Source organism: Staurois parvus, unplaced genomic scaffold (assembly GCF_062004578.1).
Source record: "Staurois parvus isolate SC_StPar_1 unplaced genomic scaffold, SC_StPar_1.0 ptg000350l, whole genome shotgun sequence".
In the NCBI taxonomy this organism is placed as follows: domain Eukaryota; kingdom Metazoa; phylum Chordata; class Amphibia; order Anura; family Ranidae; genus Staurois; species Staurois parvus.
In genome coordinates, this window is record NW_028318146.1 from 874,238 (window position 1) to 901,005 (window position 26,768).

Sequence of the window (26,768 nt, forward strand, 5' to 3'; positions counted from 1 at the left end):
ACTGAGATACTCAGAATCCCAGCCAGGTCACCATCTGCATGGACTTGTACTTGTGTGGGTTTCCTATGGGCAGTCTGGTTATCTCCCATATTCCAAAAATGTACTGGTAGGTTCATTGGTTTCTGTCCAATATGGCCCTAGTACGTGTGTGCATGTATATATGTGTGATAGGACCTTAGATTGTAAGTTTCTTGCAGGGCAGAGACTTGTGTGAATGTACAGTATTGTAAAGCACTGCACTGTGTGTACAATTTATCCCCAAAAATATATATAAAACAGTTTAAAGACTGAACAATTAAAATAAAACTGACTCAAAACATGATAGTTTCCTTTAACCCTTTTGCTGACAATGACAACGACAACCTACATGTCATGGGCAAAGAGTTTAAATATTCATAAACGCATTTTAAATGCTACCGGCAGTAATGTAGAAGGGATCAGTGATCCTTTTTAGGGGGCTCCAAGTTTGGGCCTGAAAAGAAAAAAACTGGATAGAATCCCTTAAAACATGCCTGAAAATAAATCTCACGCCAAACAAATAATGGCATATCCCATGATAGACAAAAATGTCCCAAAAAAAAAAAAAAAAAGCCAAAAAACACCTGCCAAAGACATCATGGGAGCAATAGACTGGCAACACTATCTGGCAGATGGCTTATTATACAGGATTTATATAGCGCCAACAGTTTGCTCAGTGCTTTACAATATAAGGGAGACAGTACAATTACAATACATTTCAGTACAGAAGGAATAGGAGGGCCCGGCTCATGGAGCTTACAATCTAAAGGAAGGGGGAGGTGATACAAAAGGTGATAGCTGCGGGGGATGGTCTGGTAGAGGCGATTCAAGTACAGTTCTAGGTGGAGGTGGGGTAGGCTTCCCTGAAGAAGTGAGTTTTCAAAGATCGCCTAATGGCAGACAGGGTGATCGGACATGCTGCGGTAGGGAGTTCCAGAGGATGGGAGAGGCTCTGGAGAAGTCCTGGAGGCAAACGTGGGAGGAGGTGAAGAGGGAGCTAGAGAGGAGGAGATGAGGGAGCTAGAGAGGAGAATATCATGGCACAACACAGTCATTTTTTCCGAAGACTCCAGGAAGAGGGCTACATGATGGGCGCTGACAAATGCTGGGGAATACTGGTGCCTTTTTTTTAGGTCTGTGGAAGCGCGGGGCTATGGACTTTTCTGTAAGCTCTGTGCTTGGCATCTGTGAGGAGGGTAGAGGGCGGATACTGAGGCCTTGGTGTCAGGGATGGATCAAAATCAGGAAACGGATTCACTGAAACTAGAAGAGGGAGGGAGGCTTGGCATGTATTCAGATTCCTACAGAGGCACAGCCAGCCAGCCAGCGTTTGCTGAGTTACTGGACTACCCGCCTGCATGCCAAGTTATTTCTGGCATCTCAGCGGAGGTCTGAAAACATCACGGTTATGCACAAGCTAATGGGCTTTGGGGAATCTCACATTTACTAACAGGCAGCAGGGCGCGAAGACAGTGTATTTAAATCCAGCCAGTATGAACAGGCTGAAAGTGGTGATTGAAAGTGTGCGAAGCCCTGGATGATCATACGCTACAAAGAAAACAAGAAAATCTGAGACTCCACATTACATAAAAATAAACCTGACGCAGCCGGAATCGTATGCAGCATTAGTAACACTGTCCTCACAGCAAACAGACTAAAACTGAAAATCTTTTTTTTTTTTTTTAAAGTATTAAAATGTATTTAGAGTCAAAACATTTTTGTTTGAACTTGAATATGGTAGAGAAGGGTTTTTGACAATTATGTACCATTTGCAAAATTTTAATTTATTGCGCCAGAGATGCAAAAGTAAGTTAGTGGGAACCCCCAAAGTAAGAGCAATCCTTCTCTTAGACAAGTGTCCCCATTGGAAGATTTCCGCTCACCTCTAAAATTTTGGACCGCCTCTGTGATAATGGTTACCAGTACAAATAGAGGGGTGAACCTCGCAAATGGAGACATAACATTGCTGACTACTAGATGCATTCTCCACATGTGATGTGTTAAGGTTGTGTACACCACTCCTGTGGTATCCTGCAGTCTCACCAGATATGAGTTCTCATTTTTACCTATTTCTCCTAAAACAATAATTTCTCTCTCTCTCTTTTGAACAACTATACTACTGCTGCCTTTCCTCTGACATATATATTTCTCTCTCTCTCTCCCTGTTTTTCATTACTCATATTTTTGAGACAAGTATTCCTACAGTGCCTGAAAATGATAGTGGACTGGCTCTCTCTGGTTTCAAAACCTACTGAATCATCTGTATAATACAGGCCAGTGACTCAGAGGATTGGAGCAGGGCCCTCGAACACCTCGTGTATCACATTATATTGTTATTGTACTGTCCCATGTTCTGTCTCCCTTTGTAATGTACAGCGCTGAGCAAACTGCTGGTGCTTTATAAATACTGTATAGTAATTGAAGCCAGAGAGTTAGCATTATATTGAAAGAAAGGGGGTGCTGTTGCGCTTGGGAAAAAAAATTATAATATATATATATATATATATATATATATATATATATATATATATATATATATATATATATATATATATATATATATATATATAGCAGCAGTCCTAACTGTGAACTCCTATACACAAAATCCTAAATATTTCAAATGGACCGTGCTAAGGTCACAAATGGACTAAATCCAATGTGCAAATTAAAGTGATAAAAATGAACAAAATTCAAATACAATAATAGTATTCAGTCCCAACGTGAATATTTAGTGCAATGGTGCTGTGTCTTTAATGGTGAACCTCCATACTGAAATCACAAGTGCTTCACTGTGTTCACACTGGAGCCCCACATACAGTCAGGTCCATAAATATTGGGACATCGACACAATTCTAACATTTTTGGCTCAATACACCACCACAATGGATTTGAAATGAAACGAACAAGATGTGCATTAACTGCAGACTGTCAGCTTTAATTTGAGGGCATTTACATACAAATCAGGTGAACGGTGTAGGAATTACAACAGTCTGCATATGTGCCTCACACTTGTTAAGGGACCAAAAGTAATGGGACAGAATAATAATCATAAATCAAACTTTCACTGTTTAATACTTGGTTGCAAATCCTTTGCAGTCAATTACAGCCTGAAGTCTGGAACGCATAGACATCACCAGACGCTGGGTTTCATCCCTGGTGATGCTCTGCCAGGCCTCTACTGCAACTGTCTTCAGTTCCTGCTTGTTCTTGGGGCATTTTCCCTTCAGTTTTGTCTTCAGCAAGTGAAATGCATGCTCAATCGGATTCAGGTCAGGTGATTGACTTGGCCATTGCATAACATTCCACTTCTTTCCCTTAAAATACTCTTTGGTTGCTTTTGCAGTATGCTTTGGGTCATTGTCCATCTGCACAGTGAAGCGGCGTCCAATGAGTTCTGATCATTTGCTTGAATATGAGCAGATAATATTGCCCAAAACACTTCACAATTCATCCTGCTGCTTTTGTCAGCAGTCACATCATCAATAAATACAAGAGAAGCAGTTCCATTGGCAGCCATACATGCCCACGCCATGACACTACCACCACCATGCTTCACTGATGAGGTGGTATGCTTAGGATCATGAGCAGTTCCTTTCCTTCTCCATACTCTTCTCTTCCCATCACTCTGGTACAAGTTGATCTCGGTCTCATCTGTCCATAGGATGTTGTTCCAGAACTGTGAAGGCTTTTTTTAGATGTCGTTTGGCAAACTCTAATCTGACCTTCCTGTTTTTGAGGCTCACCAATGGTTAACATCTTGTGGTGAATCCTCTGTATTCACTCTGGTGAAGTCTTCTCTTGATTGTTGACTTTGACACACATACACCTACCTCCTGGAGAGTGTTCTTGATCTGGCCAACTGTTGTGAAGGGTGTTTTCTTCACCAGGGAAAGAATTCTTCGGTCATCCACCACAGTTGTTTTCCGTGTTCTTCCGGGTCTTTTGGTGTTGCTGAGCTCACTGGTGCGTTCCTTCTTTTTAAGAATGTTCCAAACAGTTGTTTTGGCCACGCCTAATGTTTTTGCTATCTCTCTGATGGGTTTGTTTTGTTTTTTCAGCCTAATGATGGCTTGCTTCACTGATAGTGACAGCTCTTTGGATCTCATCTTGAGAGTTGACTGCAACAGATTCTAAATGCAAATAGCACACTTGAAATGAACTCTGGACTTTATATCTGCTCATTGTAATTGGGATAATGAGGGAATAACACACATCTGGCCATTGAACAGCTGAGAAGCCAACTGTCCCATTACTTTTGGTCCCTTAACAAGTGGGAGGCACATATGCAAACTGTTGTAACTCCTACACCGTTCACCTGATTTGGATGTAAATACCCTGAAATTAAAGCTTACAGTCTGCAGTTAAAGCACATCTTGTTTGTTTCATTTCAAATCCATTGTGGTGGTGTATAGAGCCAAAAATGTTAGAATTGTGTTGATGTCCCAATATTTATGGACCTGACTGTAGATGTTAACTCGCCATCATTTCATGACCACCTATCTCTAGGTAAGTAACATTCGCTTTTGGGACTATCCCAGTATGCAATATGGTCCTGATGGCCAATATTCCTTCACCCTCTTAACCGTGGTTACTGGTAGTAACCGATAACCTTCCAATAGGACAGCATGTCTTTGGAGTGTGGAAGGAAACCGGAGGAAACTCACGCAAGTACAGGGAGAACAGGCAAACTCCAGGCAGGTGGTGCCATGTTCTCCCTGTGCTTGTGTGAGTTAGCATGACAGCATCTTCAGGAGAGGTCAGTAAGGCAGCCTCCATGCTCCTCTTCAACAGTTCACGGTTTTATTTTACCTGCTATCTATCATTGATCATCAACAATAAACAGAGCCATGACACATTCACTAAAGAAAATGCAAATTGGAAAGGAACACAAGAACTCACCCTCATAGACGTCTCTCCTCCGTGTGGTTTTTGCAGCCGGAAGACCTGAGCCACCATGTGTTCTGTGGAAGGATGCAGCAGGATTCTGCGTGAGGCCAGGCCAACCATCACATACCGGCCCATCGGGGACAAACTTACAGAGATGGCATTGGGACCTGCACAGAGATGATGTAGTCAAACATCTAATGAAATGTTAGATTTTCAAGATTTCCGATTCTCTTTGCAGTCTGTTCCCGAGAGATCAGGTCAAGAGAATGCCAGCACTCCTTACACAACTTCGGTTTACTAGTGTATGGAAAACTATGGTTTCAAGGATAATCAAGTATTTCATCAAAGTAATAACCTTTGTAAAAAAGGACTTGCATGTCCTCCAAACATCAGGTTGCACTGATTAGGGTGCACTCACACTTGAAAACGCACCCGACCTGCGAATATATGAGAGAACCCCAGTGCGGGTTCCAGTGATTTGCTGAAAGAGGCATCTCTAACGAAAGCAATGGAAGGCTGCTGCAGCTAGTCATGCCCACTTGCATGCAACCTCTAATGCGGCAATGAAACGCGAGTGATCAGTTGCTCTGATCAGCTGCATATGATTGTTGCATGAGAGATGGGTGTGATTGGCTGCAGGAGCGAGCAACCTTCCATTAATTTCAATAGGGCTGCCTCTCGCAGCTAATTGTTGGAAGCCCCAGTGGGGTTCTTGCATATTATTGCAGGCAGGGTGCATTCACAAGTGGAAATGCACCCTTAGAGTCAATGGAAATTGAGTGTTAAATTTCCCTTTATCAGATGTTTGGACAATACCACCATTGGATATGCGTTATTTTGTAAGATTTGCTTTTGAAATACATGTGTGAGATGGACTCAAACACATCCTTCTGGAGACATTTACCCTCATTTCATTTACCAATGACATGACAGGAAATCTATTCAAATTAAGGGGAAATCTTACATTTGAGAGCTATCACTGGGGCAGGTGCTTCATCAAGTTTTGGAATTTTTTTTTTTACTACTGAAAAATGTCAACATCGGGATTTCCTTTCACCTTGTGTCTTAGTGACAACCGCCATGGAGAGGGGTGGTGAGGGAAAGTCTCCCCAGTGAAGACACAGATGCTTATAAAACAACAGTTGTAAACCTTAATTAAGGGAAGGAAGTTGGACACTACAATTCTGCATAATTAGTGTCAACAGCAAAAACAGACACTATTTTCTGTTCCATCCATGAGGTCTCTAATCAAAAAGGATGAAAAAGTCTGAACTGCATTGGAAACCTTGGACCAGAAGTGCCAGAAAGGTCTGCTCCTATAGGTTCCAGCAGTAGATATGAAGAGAAAGCAATGCAGTGCAGGACAGAAAATGAAAAGGAGGAATCTGGATGCTACTGGGATTAAAAACGCTTTCATCACTGTTCAACACTATGATCAGAGTACAAAAAAAAAAAAAAAAAAAAAAAGATATGTCAAGTTCCAGATGACATCTTACCAAAACGCTTGGTGAAGAGGATTTCACCCAGGTTGTGCGGAGCCAAGGAATAGACAGCTAATATGCCTTCATCAGGGAATCCTCGCTGGCTGCTTGGGATGAAGGCTGCAAGTAGCTGCCCATCAGCAGAGATGTCACAACTGGCATCGTTATAGATCTTGCAGTTCTGAACAAGCACATTAGCCGTAGCTGCAGAAATGGGCAAAAAGCAATTCTATTATTTGTTTTATTGCAGGTACTTATGTAGCGCTGTCAACTTACGCAGCACTTTTACAGACACACTATATATTGATAGAGTACATTCACATCAGTCCCGAAGGAGGGTGCAATCCAAGGTCCCTAACTCACATTCATTCATACATACACATACTACGGCCAATTTAGATATGAACCAATTAACCTACCAGCATGTCTTTGGAGTGTAGGAACGAACCGGAGTACCCGGAGGAAACCCACACAGACACAGGGAGAACATGCAAACTCCAGGCAGGTGGTGCCGTGGTTGGGATTTGAAGCAAGGACCCTACTACTGCCAGGCGGAAGTGCTAACCATTTAGACACTGTAGCAGTATGGGCAATAAAGTAGGGGAAAAAAAATAATTTAAAAAAGGGTCCGACAGTCACTGCAAAAGCCACTTACCATTACTGATCTCTGGTAAATCATATTTAGTGAAGTCCCACCACTGCAGTCTGTAGGTTGTGTTTGCAATATTACTGGCCACAGCAGACTGTCCATCTCCAATCACGGCACCTATCGAAAAAGCACAACACTCACTTCAACTGAATAGATCCAACAGCTCCATTTTACATTTGTAGAAGTATGAGGGAAATTTAAAATGAATAATACTGCCATATAAATGTTGTTCTTTCGCTCAGGGTGCCATGAGAACTGATCATCCACCATGAAATTTGTTGTTCTAGTTAAGACAAACCCAAGGAGGCAGGTGAACCACTCTGCACTATAGCAGATCACATTTTATTCTCAGATTTACCAGGTATTTTAATGAAAGCTGCAGATCTGAATTGCTTGAAAATTACTTTTGAAATCATAACATCTTACAGCTTACATGAGATTTTGGCGACTGGATTTAAATTTACTTTAAAAAGAATATATACATGAGACCTAAAAAGAGGAACTGTATGGTGTGGAAAACAAAGATGTTGGCATCATGTATGAAGGCCTGACTGCTTCATTAATGTTTATGGCTGACTTAATGTACGACTAAAGGTTCTAATCCAAGCTATACACAGCACAAATTACAGCCAGTTTCTTCAGTATTGGATGAAATTTAGGTTGTGGGTAGTCCTGTTGCCCAACCTGGTTTGACAAACGTCATTTGAAAACACGAAAGAGCCGAGTGAACAATTGTCTGCCGAACAGCAATTGTTTTCTATCAGATGCAGTTACTGTTGTAGGTTCGGCAAATGTCTGAATACAATAGCAGGGGAGGCAAGGGCAGGGAAAATTCCATTAGATTTATGCATGTATGGTCTTATATTCCATGCTAAGTAACCTTTGCAAACTCTCGGCAGCATTCAGAAGTACTTAACCACGTGTCCTAAAGAACTGCATATCTTCATAAATATGAAAAATATTCTCAAAAAGTTTAAACAGTTGTCCTACAAGTTCCCAGAACCTGAGTCCTAAAGGTTCGTTTGCATAACATTGCATAGGGCTGGGTAGTGCTGAGTGGAATCAGGCAGTGCTAGTGATGAAAAGCTTGGCGAAGATGTGCTAGATCCCATGAATCAGTGACATCACTACATTGTGCTGTCGTTTCAACCAGCACACCCGGCACAAATGTCACAGCGGTGTTTTGTTCATTGTGTTTCAGCATCATTCACCAAAGGGAATGCGCTTACGATTCAGATGTCAGGATTCAGGGTAGGCTTTGCAAATTTACACACAGATTTGTGAAAAAGAAGAGATCAATATATTTTACTACTTGTGCTTCAGTCATTTTTTGTATTTATTTATCCTACTAGTAGATACAAACCCTAACAAATAACTTCTCTTCTTGGCTTCCCCCTGGGCGGCCAGATATATCACTGAAAGTGTTTTGTTATATATTTAGTAGCATGAAAATACCTGTTGATTTTTGACAGAAACTTTGTGAACTAATAACTACTTGTGCTTTCCGCCTGTGCACAAGAGAAGATGAGCGAATGGTCTATGATCTTTGTAATACATCAGAAATTAGGTAGGCAGGGCTGACACCATTTGTAAAAGCGGTTATAGATGTGTTGTCATGTCAAAGAGGAATGCAGAAGCACACTATATTCCTAGCAGGTTAACAGTTATTCCTCTGTACATGCCGCGTGTTTAAAGGGATCAGTCTGGATGTCACATCACTTCCTCAAATTCAGTCTATCCAAAACCGAGCTCCTATTTCCTCCCCCATGTTTCCTTTCCCGTGACTTCTCCATCAAGGTCGATGGCACAATCATCAACCTATCCCCCCATGCTAGGGTGCTAGGTGTTATCCTGGACTCTGAACTCTCCTTTCGGCTCCACATTCAACTACTGTTTAAAGCTTGCAGCTTCAACCTCTGAAACATGTAAAAAATACACCTCTTAACCAATGACACCACAAAGCTAATTCAATCCCTGGTCATCTCCTGTCTCGATAACGGCAATTACCTCCTCATTGGAATACCTTTACATAGGCTAACCCCCCCTTCAGTCCATCATGAATGCTGCTGTCAGACTCACCAACCGTTCAGTGTCTGCTATCCCGCCCTGCCAACCCCTCCACTGACTGCCACTCACCCCATGAATTCAATTAAAAATACTAACAATAACTTACAAAGCCATCCACAACTCTGCCCCCAGCTACATCACCAACCTGGTCTCCAAATATCAACCAACTAGTTCGCTTTGCTCCACCCAAGACCTCCTGCTCTCTGGCTCCCTTGTCACCTCATCCCATGCTCGCCTCTCCCATCCTATGGAACTCCCTACCCCAATCTGTCTGGCTATCTCCTACTATGTCCACCTTTAGGTGAACCCTAAAAACCCTTCTCTTCAGAAAAGACCATCCCGCCTCCACCTAACGACTGCATTTCCATTTTCTCCATCATCTCATCCTCCACAGTTATTACCTTTTGTATCACGACACTCCCTTTTAGATTGTAAGCTCTAGTGAGCCCTCGGATTCCTCCCGTATTGAAACTATACTGTCTGCCCTCATGTCGTAAAATGATGCGCAAACTGTGGGCACTATATAAATCCTGTAATATAATAAGAATAGAAAAAAAAAAAACAAGGCAAAAAACTGCATGCATTCCAGAGATATACTAAATAGGTTTTGTTTTTATTTTTCTTTCAAAATACACTTTCCCCTCTGCCACAAGCTGAAAACAGGTACAAGGATTTCTAGAGCCTAAAAGGGTTATATGGGTTACTTTCTGCTGTGCTACACTTCTATCAGAAGCCAAGTCATGAGATAAAAGACCCCGTGCAGCTTACTCAGGACTTTCATGCCCTGAAAACTCTGAAAAGGGAACAGACAGGGAGATGGAGGGGTCAGTGGAACATGTCTCAGCCAGCCGATCACTCCGAAGCCCTAGAGGCTGCACACTCCAAAAGCTGCCTAATGGCAAGGAAGGGGGTGATTGCAGCAGACAAGCACTCCTAATGGAGGTCCCATTAGGCTGCCTTCACACTCCGCCAATGCATAACTGTCCCCATGAGGCTGATGGCTCATTAGGGAAACTCATTTGCAGCGTCTCCAGCTAGACAAAAGCTGGACGTTCAATATGGAGACACTTAATGGAGAGAGATTCCTATGCTGGTGCCCTTTCATTTAGGAGAGTAAACTAATTAATGTCCCAGTTTTATCTGCAGAACTGAACCAGAGCAGAAGAGGTCACTTCTGGGTCACAGCATCGACTACAGGCAGCTTTTTGTAAAGTTTTACAGCCAACTACAAACAGGTAATGACATTCAAATATAAAACCGCATAACATTAACCAAATAAATGAAAATGTATAAAGCTTAAAAAAAAAAAACAGCTGTCTATAGAGCATCATCGACTGAGCAAGCTGATTGCTCTTAGGATGGTGTAACATTTACAAAGTTAATCAATTGATCGATCAATATTCAAAAAAACATGCTTAGCAGGCTGACACTCAACTGTAAAAGAAACTGTTGGAAATCAAAGCTGGTATACAGCATATACAGGAAACCTAAAGAGGAACTCCCAATACAGAGACATGGGGTTGATTTACTAAAACTGGAGAGTGAAAGATCTGGTGCCGTTGTGCATGGTAGCCAATCAGCTTCTAACTTCAGCTTGTTCAATCAAGCTTTCATAATAAAACCTGGCAGCCGATTGGTTTCTATGCAGAGCTACACCAAATTTAGCACTCTCCAATTTTAGTAAATCAACTCCATGGTACGGTTGAGTAGCTGGTGAGAAGGCACAAGTACCATGCATAAGCAATGACATCACCTCCAAGAAATGGTCCACCGTTTTCTGAAGACAACCGATAGTTCTTGCACTGTGACATCTATATCTCACTAATCTCGTAGTAAAGGCACTCACAGGTTTTGAGCAGGAGAAGGTGTCCAAGGCCTTTACAAAGATGGACCAAGATCACTCGAAATTTTGGACAGAGTAAACTCCTTGGACACATACTTCTGTTGAAGACTAGTGAGCACCTCTACTGCATTCTACATCTACCGTGGTTCCATTCCCACGCCAGCCGTCATTTGGATGGAATCAATATGTAATTGAAAAATCACAGTGTTTTGCCAATTTGTGAGATTTGTAACCAGTGCTGTAGAACGGTTTAAAAGAGAAGTTCGGGGTCTTATTTCTGATCTTTATCATCAATCTTTGACTTGTCTCTCTCATACACCCCCTTTATACAGACAAAAATGGGAGGATAGTGGCGTCACCTTTTCGGATGAGGATTGGGATTCCATGGTGGATAACATATGTAAGTGCTCTAGATCCCTTTCTGTTCGTGAGACGGCCCTTAAGATTTTGACCAGATGGTATTATACACCATCAAGACTACATGTATTGTTCCCACAAAAGTCCCCCCTCTGTTTCCAGGGCTGTGGCCTTACGGGAACTTTGGTTCATATATTTTGGGATTGCCCGATAGTATCTGTGATTTGGTGCAGGATATCTGAGGTGGCTACCTCATTGGTGGGTACCCAGCTACGATTGTCTATGCAGACCTGCTTACTGGGGGCTCATATCCCGGGGGTCTCTGATGCCATTATGAGATTGATACATACTATATGTATTGCCACTTTATGGTCTATTGCCTTGCATTGGAAGTCCAATGCTGTACCCTTGGCCTCCGTTTTACACAGAATTGATACTGTAATGCTCATGGAACGCATTCATTATACCCTACTAGATAAGATGCACTTATTTGATTAAAAATGGGAGTCGTTGAGGGAATGTAGACATTTATTGCATGATTAATAACATTCCCAGTGAAAGTTGAATGGCATATATTGTTGACAGATGTATCATTTAATCTACCTCATCGTTTACACATTTCATGTTCCTGCAATCTTAATTTTGTTTTTTTCTTTTCTCTCTCTTTTCCTTTTCTTTCTTACATTAATATACTTTTCTGTATTGTACTATTCAAAAGTGCCTTGTTATTGCTGAAAGTTATATTTGAAAATGTGCTGTTGTTTTACGGTCTACTTTCATACAATAAAATCGTTTGTAAACAAAAAAAAAAGAAAAAAAAAAAAGAGAAGTTCAACTTTGGGTACATGTTCCACCCGTTTTAAGGGTGGAACCTGCAAGGCGTTCCTGCTCTTGCAGCGGCTTGGCGATCCTAGCCCTCTGTGTGACAGCAGTATGGGAAGAAGTTCCCTGTACCAGCTGCCATGTTATTAAAGAGATACAGGCACACAGACAGACATTGACAGTCTGCAGGAGCCCTGCATGACACCAGCAAAAACAAATAAGTAAATGCACTTTTTTTCTGAACCTGCAAAAAATGTGTATTTTTAAAAAAAGGTGAATTTATCCTTTAAAGATAGCAAAGAAAAGCCAACGATATAATGTCTGCCACCTAGCAATAACAGCAAGAGACCCAAGATCAGTTACAACTCAGCAATCCACCTGTGATTTGCTATATTGATTAACAGGCCAGGTTCCCCCCTACTCCCAGCATGGTTTTGTGGTAGAACATGTTTACACTTTACCGGCTTTATGTCTAATTATCTTGCTAATAAGCTGAACATCTCACCTACCCTGGATAGTTCTCTGCCACTGCTAGTCAGTGGAGGAATTGGTCAGCTCTGTGTTAAAGGTCTGCCAAACCCAGACATTTAATGAAGCTGGACACAAGTACTGAAGAAAGCTTCTAATTGACTGCAGCTTCGATACCAAACAAAGTTCTCTCCTGTTTGCCGCAGTCAGGAAACAAACCCTCTACAACAAATATCTGTCAAAAACTTTTCAGAGAAAGTTTAGAGGCAATGCAAAACCTTAGTTTTCAGTCTTTTGATGAAAGAAAAATAAAGTCTTTGTGTATTGCTTTTCTAAATGATGTTAAGGGCTAAAAGTGTCTCTCTGTTGTATAGCTTGAAGAAGGATTGGGGGTTTTATTGCAGTTCTTGCTGGGGAGAACCACCCTATTTTTACTAGTATCACATTCTGAGGACTGAAAGTTAAGGAAAATGCAGAAATTTGTGTTATCACCAAAGCAGTAATAGAGGGGAAATATCTTCCAAATACCGTATTTGCCGGCGTATAAGACGACTTTTTACCCCTTAAAAATCTTCTCAAAAGTCGGGGGTCGTCTTATACGTCGGTATACGGCATACTGACACTTTTTAGGGGGGCGGCGCGTTGCCACCGCCGCCCCCCCCCCTTCCCCAATGGAAGGGACACTAAGTACAGGGGTGGGCAGCGGCTGTTTCTTACCTGGTTCCGGTCCCACGACGATCCGGTCCAGGAAGCGCGGCTGCGCCTTCAGTTCAGTCACTGGATGTTCGTGCGGCTGCTCGGCTCTGCCTCCTCACCAGTGATTGGCCGCCAGAACTGTAGCTCAGGAAAGGCACACAGGCGGCCAATCACCGGCGAGGGGGTGGAGCCGAGCGGCCCCGCGAAAATCGAGTGCAGGACCAGCAGGTAAGTGGTCACTGTAGAGGTGCTCCTGCAACCACATATGCTGGCTGCAGCAGCACCATACGAGAACAGGGTCAGCAAGTGTCAGTGGGAGGAATAGTGCCCCATCATTGGTGTCACTGATACCAATGATGGAGCACTATTCCTCCCACTGATACCAATGATGGGGCACTATTCCTCCCACTGACACCAACGATGGGGCACTATTCCTCCCCCCCACTGACACCAATGATGGGGCACTATTCCTCCCCCCCACTGACACCAACGATGGGGCACTATTCCTCCCCCCCACTGACATCAACGATGGGGCACTATTCCCCCCCCCCCACTGACACCAATGATGGGGCACTATTCCACCCCCCACTGACACCAATGATGGGACACCATTCCTCCCACTGACACCAATGATGGGACACCATTCCTCCCACTGACACCAATGTTGGGACACCATTCCTCCCACTGACACCAATGATGGGGCACTATTCCCCCCACTGATACTAATGATGGGGCACTATTCCTGCCACTGATACCAATGATGGGGCACTATTCCTGCCACTAATGCCAATGATGGGGCACTATTCCTGCCACTGATACCAATGATGGGGCACTATTCCTGCCACTGATACCAATGATGGGGCACTATTCCTGCCACTGATACCAATGATGGGGCACTATTCCTGCCACTGATACCAATGATGGGGCACTATTCCTGCCACTGATACCAATGATGGGGCACTATTCCTGCCACTGATACCAATGATGGGGCACTATTCCTGCCACTGATACCAATGATGGGGCACTATTCCTGCCACTGGTGTGCATTGGAAGAGGGGTAGTCTTATACGGCGAGTATAGCTCAAACACTAAATTTTAGCAGGAAAAGTAGGGGGGTCGTCTTATACGCCCAGTCGTCTTATACGCCGGCAAATACGGTAGTTGTCTATGAGGCCCTGAATTGTTGCAGGTGGTATAGCTGCCCAATCGTCTTCGCAAAATGCCTCCATGATCATGCAAAGTCTTTGGTTGTCTCGCATGAACTGCACATTTGAGATGTCCCCCGAGTAGCTCGATGATATTAAGATTAGGAGACTGAGATGGCCACTACAGAACCTTCACCTTTTTCTGCTGTAACCACTGGAGGATCAACTTGGCCATTGTAGTGCTGGAAAGTCCAAGAGTGTCCCATGTGCAGCTTTCGTGCAGAAGAATGCAAACTGTCTTCTAATATTTTCTAATAACATGCTGCATTCACCTTGCCATCAATTTTCCCAAGATTCCCTGTGTCTTTAGAGGTCACACACCACCAAAACATCACTGAACCACCACCATGTGCTTATGGTTGTTACAATAAAGCTCTATTTTGGTCTCATCACTTCAGATAACAGTGTGCCAGAAGCTCTGGGAGGAGAGTCAAGGTGTTGTCGGCCATATTACAACCAGGCTATTTTGTGGCACTGGCGCAGTAAAGGCTTCTTTATGGCAACTCGACCATGCAGTTCATTTTTCTTCAAGTATCATTTTATTGTGCTCCTTGAAAAAGAACATACAGTCTTTTTCCAGAGTAGCCTGTATTTCAGCTGTGTTCAGTAGTGGCAGCAATCTTTCTTGGTCTACCTGACCTTGGCTTGGTATGAAGAGATCTCCAAATTTCCCACTTCTTAATAAGTGATTGAACAGCACTGAATGGCATATTCAAGGCTTTGGATATCTTTTTATAACCTTTTCCATCTTCATAAAGTTCTATTACCTTTGTTACGCAGGACTTTTTACAGTTCTTTTCTGCTCTGTATGGCCCAGTATCTAGGCTGCTCAGTACATCCAAGTGAGAGCTGACAAACTCACTGACAAACTTTTGTGCACAGTAGTCTATATAGATATTAAACATTTTGTTAACTGTCACATGTTTAGTCAAGTCAATATGAGATATTACAGGATATTTCATATTTCCATCCATACTCAGGCAGATGGAACTCTAGAGTCTGCCAACTGTAGGCTTTTCTGCAGTTTCTTACCACAATGCTGAAGGTTGTTTGACTCTTCTGTACATCACTCTTAAACACACACACAGCTGAATGATTAGGAAGCCCACACCATGCTCCCTGTCTCTGGCTCATATGACTCTGTATGACATATTAATCAGAAAGCGACAGTCCAAAAGGAAGCAGCTACTGCAGAATTGTCTTAAGAGATCCCACAGTGCCATGCAAGCAGAGACTCAATAGGCACCCTGTATTAAATATTTATAAATTGAAAATTGTATGAACTTAGTGAAAATAGTAACATCATAGATCACTTTAAAAACTTATGAAAAAAAAAGAAGACGACTAAATCTATTACGGCTTCCCCTTTACAAACCACTTGTACTCAAGTCATAAACATGTATTCTACACTAAAAATAAATTCAAACAACGTCCATAAATTCTATCAATTGTGATTGTAGAAACTAGTAGGTACTGGTGCTCCTTGGAAAATGATAGAAATGCGCACTCACCAGAAATAAATAAGGTATGAGCGTTGTATAAAATACCTAATCAGAGGTCTGGTCAAAGGTCTGGTCAGCTTGGGCAATCCTCCCTTCCGTGTGATGACAGGACTTCAATGAAGAAGAACAAGATCCAGGTAACCAGAGGTTTCCTCAAAGGGGCTGACTGGAAGGAACTGCCTGTTTACAGGAAAACTTCCACCTCTTGGTATGGTGCCTGGGTCTGAAAATAAGTACTCTTCTTCTGTTGCATAGCTGTGATCGCACAGGAAACTATTGTTTATTTTGTGGGTATCAATGTTCTCGTCTGTTTTCTATAGTCATTCAGAAAAGTCAACAGGCTGCCAATGGAGGAGGACATTGATACCCGCAAAATAAACAATAGTTTCCTGTGCGATCACAGCTATGCTACAGAAGAGGAGTACTTATTTTCAGACCCAGGCACCATACCAAGAGGTGGAAGTTTTCCTGTAAACAGGCAGTTCCTTCCAGCCAGCCCCTTTGAGGAAACCTCTGGTTACCTGGATCTTGTTGTTCTTCATTGAAGTCCTGTCATCACACGGAAGGGAGGATTGCCCAAGCTGACCAGACCTTTGACCAGACCTCTGATGAGGGATTTTATACAACGCTCATACCTTATTTATTTCTGGTGAGTGCGCATTTCTATCATTTTCCAAGGAGCACCAGTACCTACTAGTTTCTACGATCACAATTCATAAGACTTTATGGACGTTGTTTGAATTTATTTTTAGTTTTACATATGATTTAAGCACTGAACCAATTTATATCATTTGATTTACTGCATATATTGGTTGCTTTGAGTGCATAGCTGATTTTAGGATAAAGCGCTTACTACATATCTTTCTGTATGTATTCTATACTGCTGTACAGGAACCTGCCAAGAAAAATATAAGAGGAGCCACTGTTAACTCATTTTTGTAAATGCTTCAGGACCATTGCCCCTAATCATTTAACTACTAGGTGATTCAGTGCCATGGGACAAAGCCTGTGCATATTAGGTGGTGACTAGAAGGACAACGGATTACATAAAACCCATTTGCAGTTCTTGCTTGGGTATTCCACAAACCTACAGCACATTTTTTTAATAAGATGGGGTTAATTGTTCCATATATTCCCACTACAGAGCACCAAGAAAAATCTTTTTAGTGAACGTGTATTCACCATAGATCTTTTCTAAGCATGGGTGGCCCTACTAAGATCTGTGCTACACCATGCAGCCAAAGTGTGCCCTACACCCAATCATTACCCCTATATGTGTTTGCAGAACATTCCCAAACCATGAGAATTATTATGAATTTGCTCCTCATTTTGGTGGCTGTAAAAGCCTCCACTCTCCACTTCTGAAAAGGCTTTCCAGCGTGTGTCTTCGGGAATCAATGCCAATTCAGCCAAGTAAGCATTTGTGAAGTCAGGTACTAATGTTGATTGAGCTCACAATGTGTGTTTCAATCCATCTCAAAAGTGTACAAGGAGGTAGAGATCAGAGTTCTGTGCAAGCCACTCAGGTTCCTCCACATCAAACCAGGTCTTTATACAGCACAGGGGCAAGGCCATGCATCAACAGAAAACAGCCTTCCACAAGCCTTCAAACACCTGACCTTTGGAGGGGTAACCATATAACGGATGTGACGGTCAGATGTCTAACTTTGACCATATAATGTATTGCTAGTTAGGCCCCTTTCACATGGGGAGTACTCAGTTATAAGCAAGGGAACTGTCTGCTGATCAGAGCAAAGCAGGCAAATGACTGGTACGTGACTGCTCAGTTTATGTACAGCCCGCTCTGCTCTATGGGCAGTCAGGTGCAGATGGACTTCACTGCCTATTTACTCCTGACTGTCGCCTAGATGGAAGGGGTTGGACACCCTTCCGTTTTTCTAGTGGACCGAATTGGATTGGAGGTAGGCAAGTTTGAATGGACACAAGTGTGTTTATATCCGCTGGTCCATAGGGATACATGGACAATCTGATCAGACAGGCAGACCTCATCGGAATGCCCGTGTGAAAGGGGCCTTATTCTCAAGATCATTTGACAATGCAAGCTCTACCACTAAATCAAAGTAGTTAGCACTTTGGAGGGCACTGATTTTATTATTTTGCTGGACGGTGCTTGGTGGTAACTACAACAATATAGATGAAGCCATTTGCCTCTTATATACCATTAATACTTATTTTTCCACCTTGGCTATGAGCTCTTTAACAACTGCACCAAAGCAAAAAATGTGAATCTGCCTATTTGATCATGCATGCTCTAAGCTGCGATGGTAGCCTTCATCTCCGAACCTGATAGGTTAATGAGTAAACAGATGTTCTCTGGTTTGGAAAGAATAAGGTAGAGCCAGTCTCGCTTTCTTTACAAACGCTTGCTGACCCAGCACTGACAAACGCTACAGACGTGACATTTCAGAAAGATTCCGAGGCTGGCGGCTCATCTGTGGGGAAATTCATTTCCAAATTATCCTCTGAAAACAATTCTGCGGCTGATTTAACGCTCAATCGAGTATTAAATGGCAGGGAGGATCAGGCAAACGAGACCCCCCATAGCAGTAAAAAAAAAAATGGAAGGGAAAAAAAAAAATGACTGATATTAAGGTGCAGGGAGACAGCCATACACCAGCAGCACAGTTCTCACTGTACAAAATGTTCACTTATTTCGATATCTGTTAGCTGCCCCATATCCCCTTGAAAAGACTAACACTGAAAGATAGTGGGCACTCCCCAGAACTTCTCTATTGCACTGCAAAGTGATTTCAAATGGTGTTGAACAGCATACCTTAAGAAAGTGTGCAACTTTAAAAGTAGGGTAGGACTTTAAGAAGGCATAAACAGAATGAATTTTGTTTTAAAGTTCCTCAAGAAAACAAATACATTTTAACTTCAAAAATCAAAAGTTCTGCTTAAGAGTACCTCAAATCTGAATGCCAGGCCTTACTTTTAAGTGATTGTAAACTATTTAAAAAAAATAAAATAAATAAAACACAGGTTTATGCTTACCTGCTCTATGCAAATTAACTGCACAGAGCGGCCCCGAACCTCCTCTTCTTGGGTCCCTTGCCGGCTCATCCTGGCTCCTCTTCTTAGGAGTGTACCCCCATAGCAGGCTGCTTGCTATGGGGGCACACCTGTGGGCTCGCTCCCGAGCCACGTTGTGTCTATAGACAATGCAGCTCAGCCCCGCTCCAGGATTTGACTGAGCCAATGGCTTATGCTGCTCTCACCCAAGCCTGTAAAAGTGGAGAGAGATCTGCTACAGACATGCAGAGGGCTGGATCGAGTAATGTAAGTATAAGGCGGGGGGGGGGGGGGTGTTTGGGGGCATTCTGCTACCTAAACTTCTTTTTTACCTTAATGCAAAAAAATCAATCAAAATTTGAAGCGGGTTACTCTTATTGTGTTGCAATCCTGTTTGTTGGAAATATCATTAAATGGTGGGTTCCCATGATTCCACCAACGTAGAACATCCAAGAAAAAATGAGAACGAGATCTCCAATTTGCAAAAAGTCTTTACTTAAACATACTTTTAAATAACTGCATGCAAAAATGAGTGCCACTGTGCAGTTTCAAGCATAACACTGCTCTTCATCAAGCTACAATTGTTGCTTGATGAACAGTAATGTTATGCTTGAAACAGTGCAGTCGCACAAATTTTTGTATGCAGATATTTTTTAATTAAAAAAGACTTTGCAAATTAGAGATCGTATTCTCATTTTTCCTTAATGCAAAGAATGCCAGTTACTCAAGGCATTTTGATATTTGTAGATCTCCTCCCAAGGGCCATCCCACTGTTCGCATCAGGACTGAAGGCTCTTGAGAGGAGTACTAAGGCAGGAGGCTGTGAGGTTTTCAGGAAGACACACACACATATACACATACATATATATATACACACATACATATATATATATATATATATATATATATATATATATACATACATACACATACATATATATATATATATATATATATATATATATATATATATATATATATATATATATATATATACACACATATACATACACACATATACATATACACATATACACATACACACACACACATATACATACATATACACACTCATACATAGAGAGAGAGATATCACCCCCTGTTGCAGCCCTGATCTGCCTGAATTGCACATAGAAGTACAGAGACCCATGAAGACATCACTGGGTCTGAAATAAGTTAATAAAGACAGAAATAGTTTACTTAAAATGCATATTAATGAGGGAGGAGAGAACTAAGGAAGGCAAAAATATAAGTAGAATAAACTTCAGCTTTAACATATCCACATTTACCTTTCTTAGCCAGAATGCCCTTTTCCATGTGTCCAACAGCAGTCTGCACACCCTGCTTATAGGGATCATCCAGCCTAGGAGTGGTGGTCCCACTTTGCAACGTGCTGAACAAAAGAGCCATATGTACAAAGTACCTCAATATGGCTTCTACTGAGATCTTTTACAATGCACCTAGCTAGAAAGACAAGCACAGGCAAGGCTAGGAACTGCCCATGCACCATTTCTGGCCATTGAAGCTCTTTGACTAGACAGAAAAAAGACGGGTAGTAGGGGCCTGGCCTTAAAATCAGAGCCAAGCCCCAGATAAATTTAAACTAGCTTCAGACAAGCATACATGTGACTAGGTTGTTTGTGGGTAAAAATAGTCCTTGTGTTCATATACAGTATGGTCTAAAGATAACTGCATAAATTACGTCGTCCTTTAGATCTACAAGCAATATTGTAATACAAGGGCCTGCCTGATGGAATACAGACTGATTGGGCAGATTAGCAAGGTCAGTATATTACAAAGTTTTGGAAAATTTGATAAAGTTGATTGCACAGTAAGGTTGTAACGTGATCGGTGACCCTTAGGCAGTGCCTTCTTAAGGGCCAGTGAGGCCAACTATGCCTTCAGCAAGCAATAGCTGAAGGTAATGGTCAGTTGGAGACTGGAAGCGGTGTAGTCAGCACTTGCAAAACAGATTGTCTGGGTACTAAGGACTCCCGAGCACAAGATCAACCGAGACAGTGTGCAGGCATTTAGGAGGCCTACTTTTGGACCCAGTGCCACAGGTAAAGCCAAATGGATTATTTTTATGTATTTTTAGAGACAGCCATCATAAATGTCTGGTTTTGGCTCGATATCAAACTCTATAAATGCCATACACAGCTGAAAGCCAGCAAAAAAGTGTAAGCCGGTCTATCACCATTTCATTGCACAGAACTGTTTACCCAACATGAAAATCTTCACAAAAAGAAGGTGGAACACACAGGACCACTTCTGCTCACTCATGGTCCAACCACAGGCTAAGGCAAGTCCTAAACCCGGATTAATTTCCCAACTGCAGTGAGATGTACAGAAGGGTGTCAGAGGGCACAGGACCTAGATGTTCTGTCTGATAGGTGTGTCCTCATCACAAGACAAAGGGAGCAGAACTACAAATCCTCTGACAGGTAAAACAGTTAACGTATTGCAAGTCAGCTGTGTATTTAGCCTTTTACATTGACTCTGCTGGTAACTACTGATACAATTATCTGGAGAAAATCTTTGCAGATTGAGAGTGAAATGCTGAAACAGGTGACATAAGGACACATCACAGATATGGGGAGAAACATTTTGTTACAGCTCTTAATCATGCCAGCAGTGAAAGCATGTCTTTATTCCAAGGATGCCGCAGCTTTAATCACTATTAATTCCCAGAGGAATAAAGCCTGGTAACTATGGCAACAGGATGGGGAGGAAGGGGGGGGGGTTCTGGCATCTAGGGTGCAAGCTTTGCACACAGTCTATAAAGGGCACAGGACAGCGAAGGCAAAGTCCTGCTCGTGTTGAGCTCTCAAGGATAGCATACAGCTCTCTGGGATCCTGTGTTGTCATGGAAACCAAATCGCTGGCTGGATCTCCCTCGTTAGAGCGAGAGGTAATTGGGTTAATTATCCCCTCATGGAAAGGTTTCCTGATGCACCTATTCCGGGGGGGGGGGTCACTGGGATAAGTGAGATGGCAGCAGCTGCAAACGCACTGCACAGTTTTAAATCCCCTCAGAGAAAATGCCTTGTGGAATCCCCAGATAACAGGAAGCCGAGGGGATTGAATGAATGGGAGGTATGTGGCGATTCAGAAGAAACGGAAAATAAAGCTCATGTAGTACCTCTAGAGACCCTTAAAGCAGAGTTCCACCCAAAAGGAGAAGTTCCGCTTTAAGCCTCTGTCCCCCCCTCCCCATTAAGGATTGGCACCTTTGGGGAGTGGGTACCTGAATTTGACAGGTACCCGCTGCCATTTCCACTGCGATTGCCTAGGTGATCAGAAGCGGAAGTTGTCCTCCCCCCTCCCTCCCTGTGGTCTTCTGGGACACGTGACAGGTCCTAAAAGTCTACAGGGCCATTCACAAAGCTCAGCGCTACTCGCGCATGCGCAGTGGGCACCCAGCTGTGAAGCCGCAAGCTGTCACAGCCAAGTGTCCACACTAAGGGCTCGTTCATACTTGACTGTTTTACCAACGCTTGCCAAACGCCCCTATAGCGTTTGGCAAGCGTTAGTCCGGCATTTGCGGAGCGTTTAACGCTCGGCAAATGCTCCGCAAACGCCGCATGCGCGGTTTAGCGGAAGTTGCTAGGCATTTGAACACCCCACAAACGCCTATAATGAAGTTTGAATGGTGTTACCGCTCCGCAAACGCCCTGCAACCACGTTGCAACCGCACCGCAAATGCCTGCCGGGCGTTTGCGGAGCGGCACCATAGACTAGAATAGGAGGCTTCAACGCCTCCTGACTCGACCAGAGGCGTCCGTTTTGCCGCGACGCGACGCTACCGCTCCCGTTAGAACAGCACCATGTGCTGCAATGTGCAGAATTGTCAGAGGTGTTTGGGAAGCGGTAAAAACGCTTCCCAAACGCCTCTCTGCCGCCTGCACACAACGCTAGTGTGAACGTAGCCTAAACATGCCGGCGCCAGGGAGAGAAGACGGCCTGTGAAGGTGGAGGTGAGGACACCGCTGGACCGAGGGACAGGTAAGTGGCTGTATTTTAAAAGTCAGCAGCTACAGTTTTTGTAGCTGCTGACTTTTTTTTTTTTTTTCTGCAACCGGAACTCCGCTTTAAATATTGTGGACAGAGGATACAACAATCCTGTACCTCCATGTAGGCCATCTAGCATTACAAATGCATGACCCCCTCCTTATTTATATAGGCCGATGGCAGCCATCTTGTAACCAGAGCCAAAAGAAATGAGAAAGTGACCTTGTGGCTTTGATTACTGTAAAATGTCAATGTTTCTACAGTCCAAAGTGACAGCTGGCCATGTAAGGCTTCAGAACAGGCCGGCAAATGCTTCCGTGCGAGGAGTGCTGGTCTTCACAATCATCTTCCAAATTGTTGGAGACATCCATGCAACAGGCACCATCATTTTTAAACAACAAATCTATTAACAAATCTGCAAATCTATTAATTGTGCAAGCACCATGACCACCCATAAACAATTTTAGTACCATGGCAAGTCATAGGGCTTCCTCAAAGAACACCACATGGTAACACACTGTAGATGTGCACTGCAATGTTAACTGCACCACGGCACACATCTACAGTGCGCTGCAACACACCTGCATTAAGTGCATCACAGACGCATACATTCATGGCCAAAAATACTGGCACCCCTGCATTTCTGTCGGATAATGCACCACGTCGCAAAGAAAATTGTTGCAGTTACAAATGTTTTGGCATTCTCATATTTATTTCTTTTGCTTGTAGGACACAAAAAAGTGAAGAAATGAAAAGCCAAATCTGACATATTCCATGCAAAACCCCAAAATGGACTGGAAAAAATTATTGCCACCTTTTCAAAACTGTAAGAAATAAATTCCATTCCAAGTTTGTGATGCTCCTGTAAATTTGTAATTAAACTCACCTGTGTAAATCAACAGGCGCTGACAATATAGAAAGCACTCCGACAATCAGTTAAAATAGTGAAGAATTGACTAAATCTTTCTGTTGTGTGTCTGTGTACCACATGGAATATGGAGAAGAGAAAGAGCAGAAAAGAAATTGAGGATTTGACAACAAAAATTGTGGAAAAGCATGGACAATCTCAATGTTACAAGTACATCTCCAGAGATCCTAATGTTCCTGTGTCCACTGTGCGCAACATTGTCAAGAAGTCTACAGCCCATGGCACTGTAGCTAATCTCCTTGGAGAATGCCTAAATATTTGTAATTGCAACAATTTCCTGGGCGAAGTGGTGCATTATCTGACAGAAATGCAGGGGTACCAATATTTTTGGCCAAGACTATGCATAGTTTTATGTTTAAAACAGTGTATTGAGGTGCGTTGACAGTCCATTCATTTTTAATGCAATGGAAACATGTACATTGCAGCACACTATGTAAATGACCCCCAGGGAGTCAGAGGTTGGACAGATATCTCAGTGCAATCATCTGAGACATGTACAAGCCTTTGATAAAGTGTATGATACTTAAGTCGTATACATATTGGCGTCAGAATGTTCAATAACAGCGCATACAGCAGATTTTTACAAAGCTTTTGGCCAATTTGGAGCAGCAAGGAACAGGCTTTTAAAAGCAGTGATCTTTGACTGTTCCAGCTTGGAAATGTTGAACACAGATCTTAAAGGGAATGCAGGCTGTCACGCTTTGGGAAGCTTCAGCACTACTAGACAGTTGATTAAAAGGGGAAGTAGGGCCAAAGCTTTTTTGGCCCTACTTCTACTGTAGGTCACAGGAGTGCATTTACATCTACATTTCTGGGATCCATATTCAGCTAACAGCGGGCTGGTGTCTGCTGATGTCACCCAGCTGCTCCAGACTCTGATCTCGGCTTTAATGTCGGGATCTACCCAGACGGCTGCCTTCTCAGAGTGCTGCTGAAAGCCTGAATCAGCCACTCTCGCCCCCCTTCACAATCTGGCGCTCCAGTGAGCACTGGAAGGGCAGAGCAGAAAGCCAGTAACTGACAGTCACAGGCTCTCTGCTCAGTAAAGACCGAGAACTGAACGATCAGCAGTCCATGATCTCTCAGTTCTTGGTGTAAAGGTGTCAGGGGAACAACCCGTGCTGTATCCAACTAGTGTGTTGTTTTTAAATCCCAAACTTCTCTTTTAAAGCTTGGCAAAGCCTGAAAGCAGCTTACGCAAAGACAGCCAACACCTGTTTGTATGTGTTAAATCTTTCAGCTGGAGCTAGGGTTGCTTTAAAACTTAATGACATTCAACATTGAATCTACAAAAATCTAATTATATATCTCTCTCTCTCTCTCGATATCTCTCTCTCTCTCTCTATCGATATCTCTCTCTCTCTCTCTCTCTCTCTATCGATATCTCTCTCTCTCTCTATCGATATCTCTCTCTCTCTCTCTCTCTCTCTCTCTCTATCGATATCTCTCTCTCTCTCTCTCGATATCTCTCTCTCTCTATCGATATCTCTCTCTCTCTCTCTCTATCGATATCTCTCTCTCTCTCTCTCTATCGATATCTCTCTCTCTCTCTCTCTATCGATATCTCTCTCTCTCTCTCTCTCTATCGATATCTCTCTCTCTCTCTCTCTCTATCGATATCTCTCTCTCTCTCTCTCTATCGATATATCTCTCTCTCTCTCTCTATCGATCTCTCTCTCTCTCTCTCTCTATCGATCTCTCTCTCTCTCTCTCTCTCTATCGATATCTCTCTCTCTCTCTCTATCGATATCTCTCTCTCTCTCTATCGATATCTCTCTCTCTCTCTATCGATATCTCTCTCTCTCTCTATCGATCTCTCTCTCTCTCTATCGATCTCTCTCTCTCTCTATCGATCTCTCTCTCTCTCTCTATCGATCTCTCTCTCTCTCTCTATCGATCTCTCTCTCTCTCTATCGATCTCTCTCTCTATCGATCTCTCTCTCTCTCTATCGATCTCTCTCTCTCTCTCTCTCTCTCTCTCTCTCTATCGATCTCTCTCTCTCTCTATCGATCTCTCTCTCTCTCTATCGATATCTCTCTCTCTCTATCGATATCTCTCTCTCTCTCTCGATATCTCTCTCTCTCTCTCGATATCTCTCTCTCTCTCTCGATATCTCTCTCTCTCTCTCGATATCTCTCTCTCTCTCTCGATATCTCTCTCTCTCTCTCTCGATATCTCTCTCTCTCTCTCTCTCTCTCGATATCTCTCTCTCTCTCTCTCTCTCGATATCTCTCTCTCTCGATATCTCTCTCTCTCGATATCTCTCTCTCTCTCTCGATATCTCTCTCTCTCTCTCGATATCTCTCTCTCTCTCTCGATATCTCTCTCTCTCTCTCGATATCTCTCTCTCTCTCTCTCGATATCTCTCTCTCTCTCTCGATATCTCTCTCTCTCTCTCGATATCTCTCTCTCTCTCTCGATATCTCTCTCTCTCTCTCGATATCTCTCTCTCTCTCTCTCTCGATATCTCTCTCTCTCTCTCTCTCGATATCTCTCTCTCTCTCTCGATATCTCTCTCTCTCTCTCGATATCTCTCTCTCTCTCTCGATATCTCTCTCTCTCTCTCTCGATATCTCTCTCTCTCTCTCTCGATATCTCTCTCTCTCTCTCTCTCGATATCTCTCTCTCTCTCTCGATATCTCTCTCTCTCTCTCGATATCTCTCTCTCTCTCTCGATATCTCTCTCTCTCTATCGATATCTCTCTCTCTCTCTCTCGATATCTCTCTCTCTCTCTCTCGATCTCTCTCTCTCTCTCTCTCTCTCGATCTCTCTCTCTCTCGATCTCTCTCTCTCTCTCTC

The 26,768-nt window shown here is 42.9% G+C and overlaps 1 protein-coding gene and 1 long non-coding RNA gene across 3 annotated transcripts in view; one reads left to right on the top strand and one right to left on the bottom strand.

Annotated features, from left to right (window-relative positions):
• AMBRA1 (autophagy and beclin 1 regulator 1) overlaps positions 1-26,768 on the bottom strand; it is a 203,837-nt gene that overhangs the window by 39,389 nt on the left and 137,680 nt on the right. For both annotated transcript variants that reach the window (XM_089684559.1, XM_089684560.1), the window contains exons 12-14: positions 7,042-7,152; positions 6,402-6,590; positions 4,918-5,072 (exon numbers count right to left, since the gene is read on the bottom strand). In XM_089684559.1, coding sequence (XP_089540685.1) covers positions 4,918-5,072; positions 6,402-6,590; positions 7,042-7,152 — 455 coding nt within the window. The remainder of the gene's footprint in view (positions 1-4,917; positions 5,073-6,401; positions 6,591-7,041; positions 7,153-26,768) is intronic.
• On the top strand, positions 21,825-23,891 carry LOC149456693 (uncharacterized). The gene is made up of 2 exons (XR_016313815.1): positions 21,825-21,939; positions 23,769-23,891. It is a non-coding gene; the product is annotated as an uncharacterized LOC149456693 (long non-coding RNA).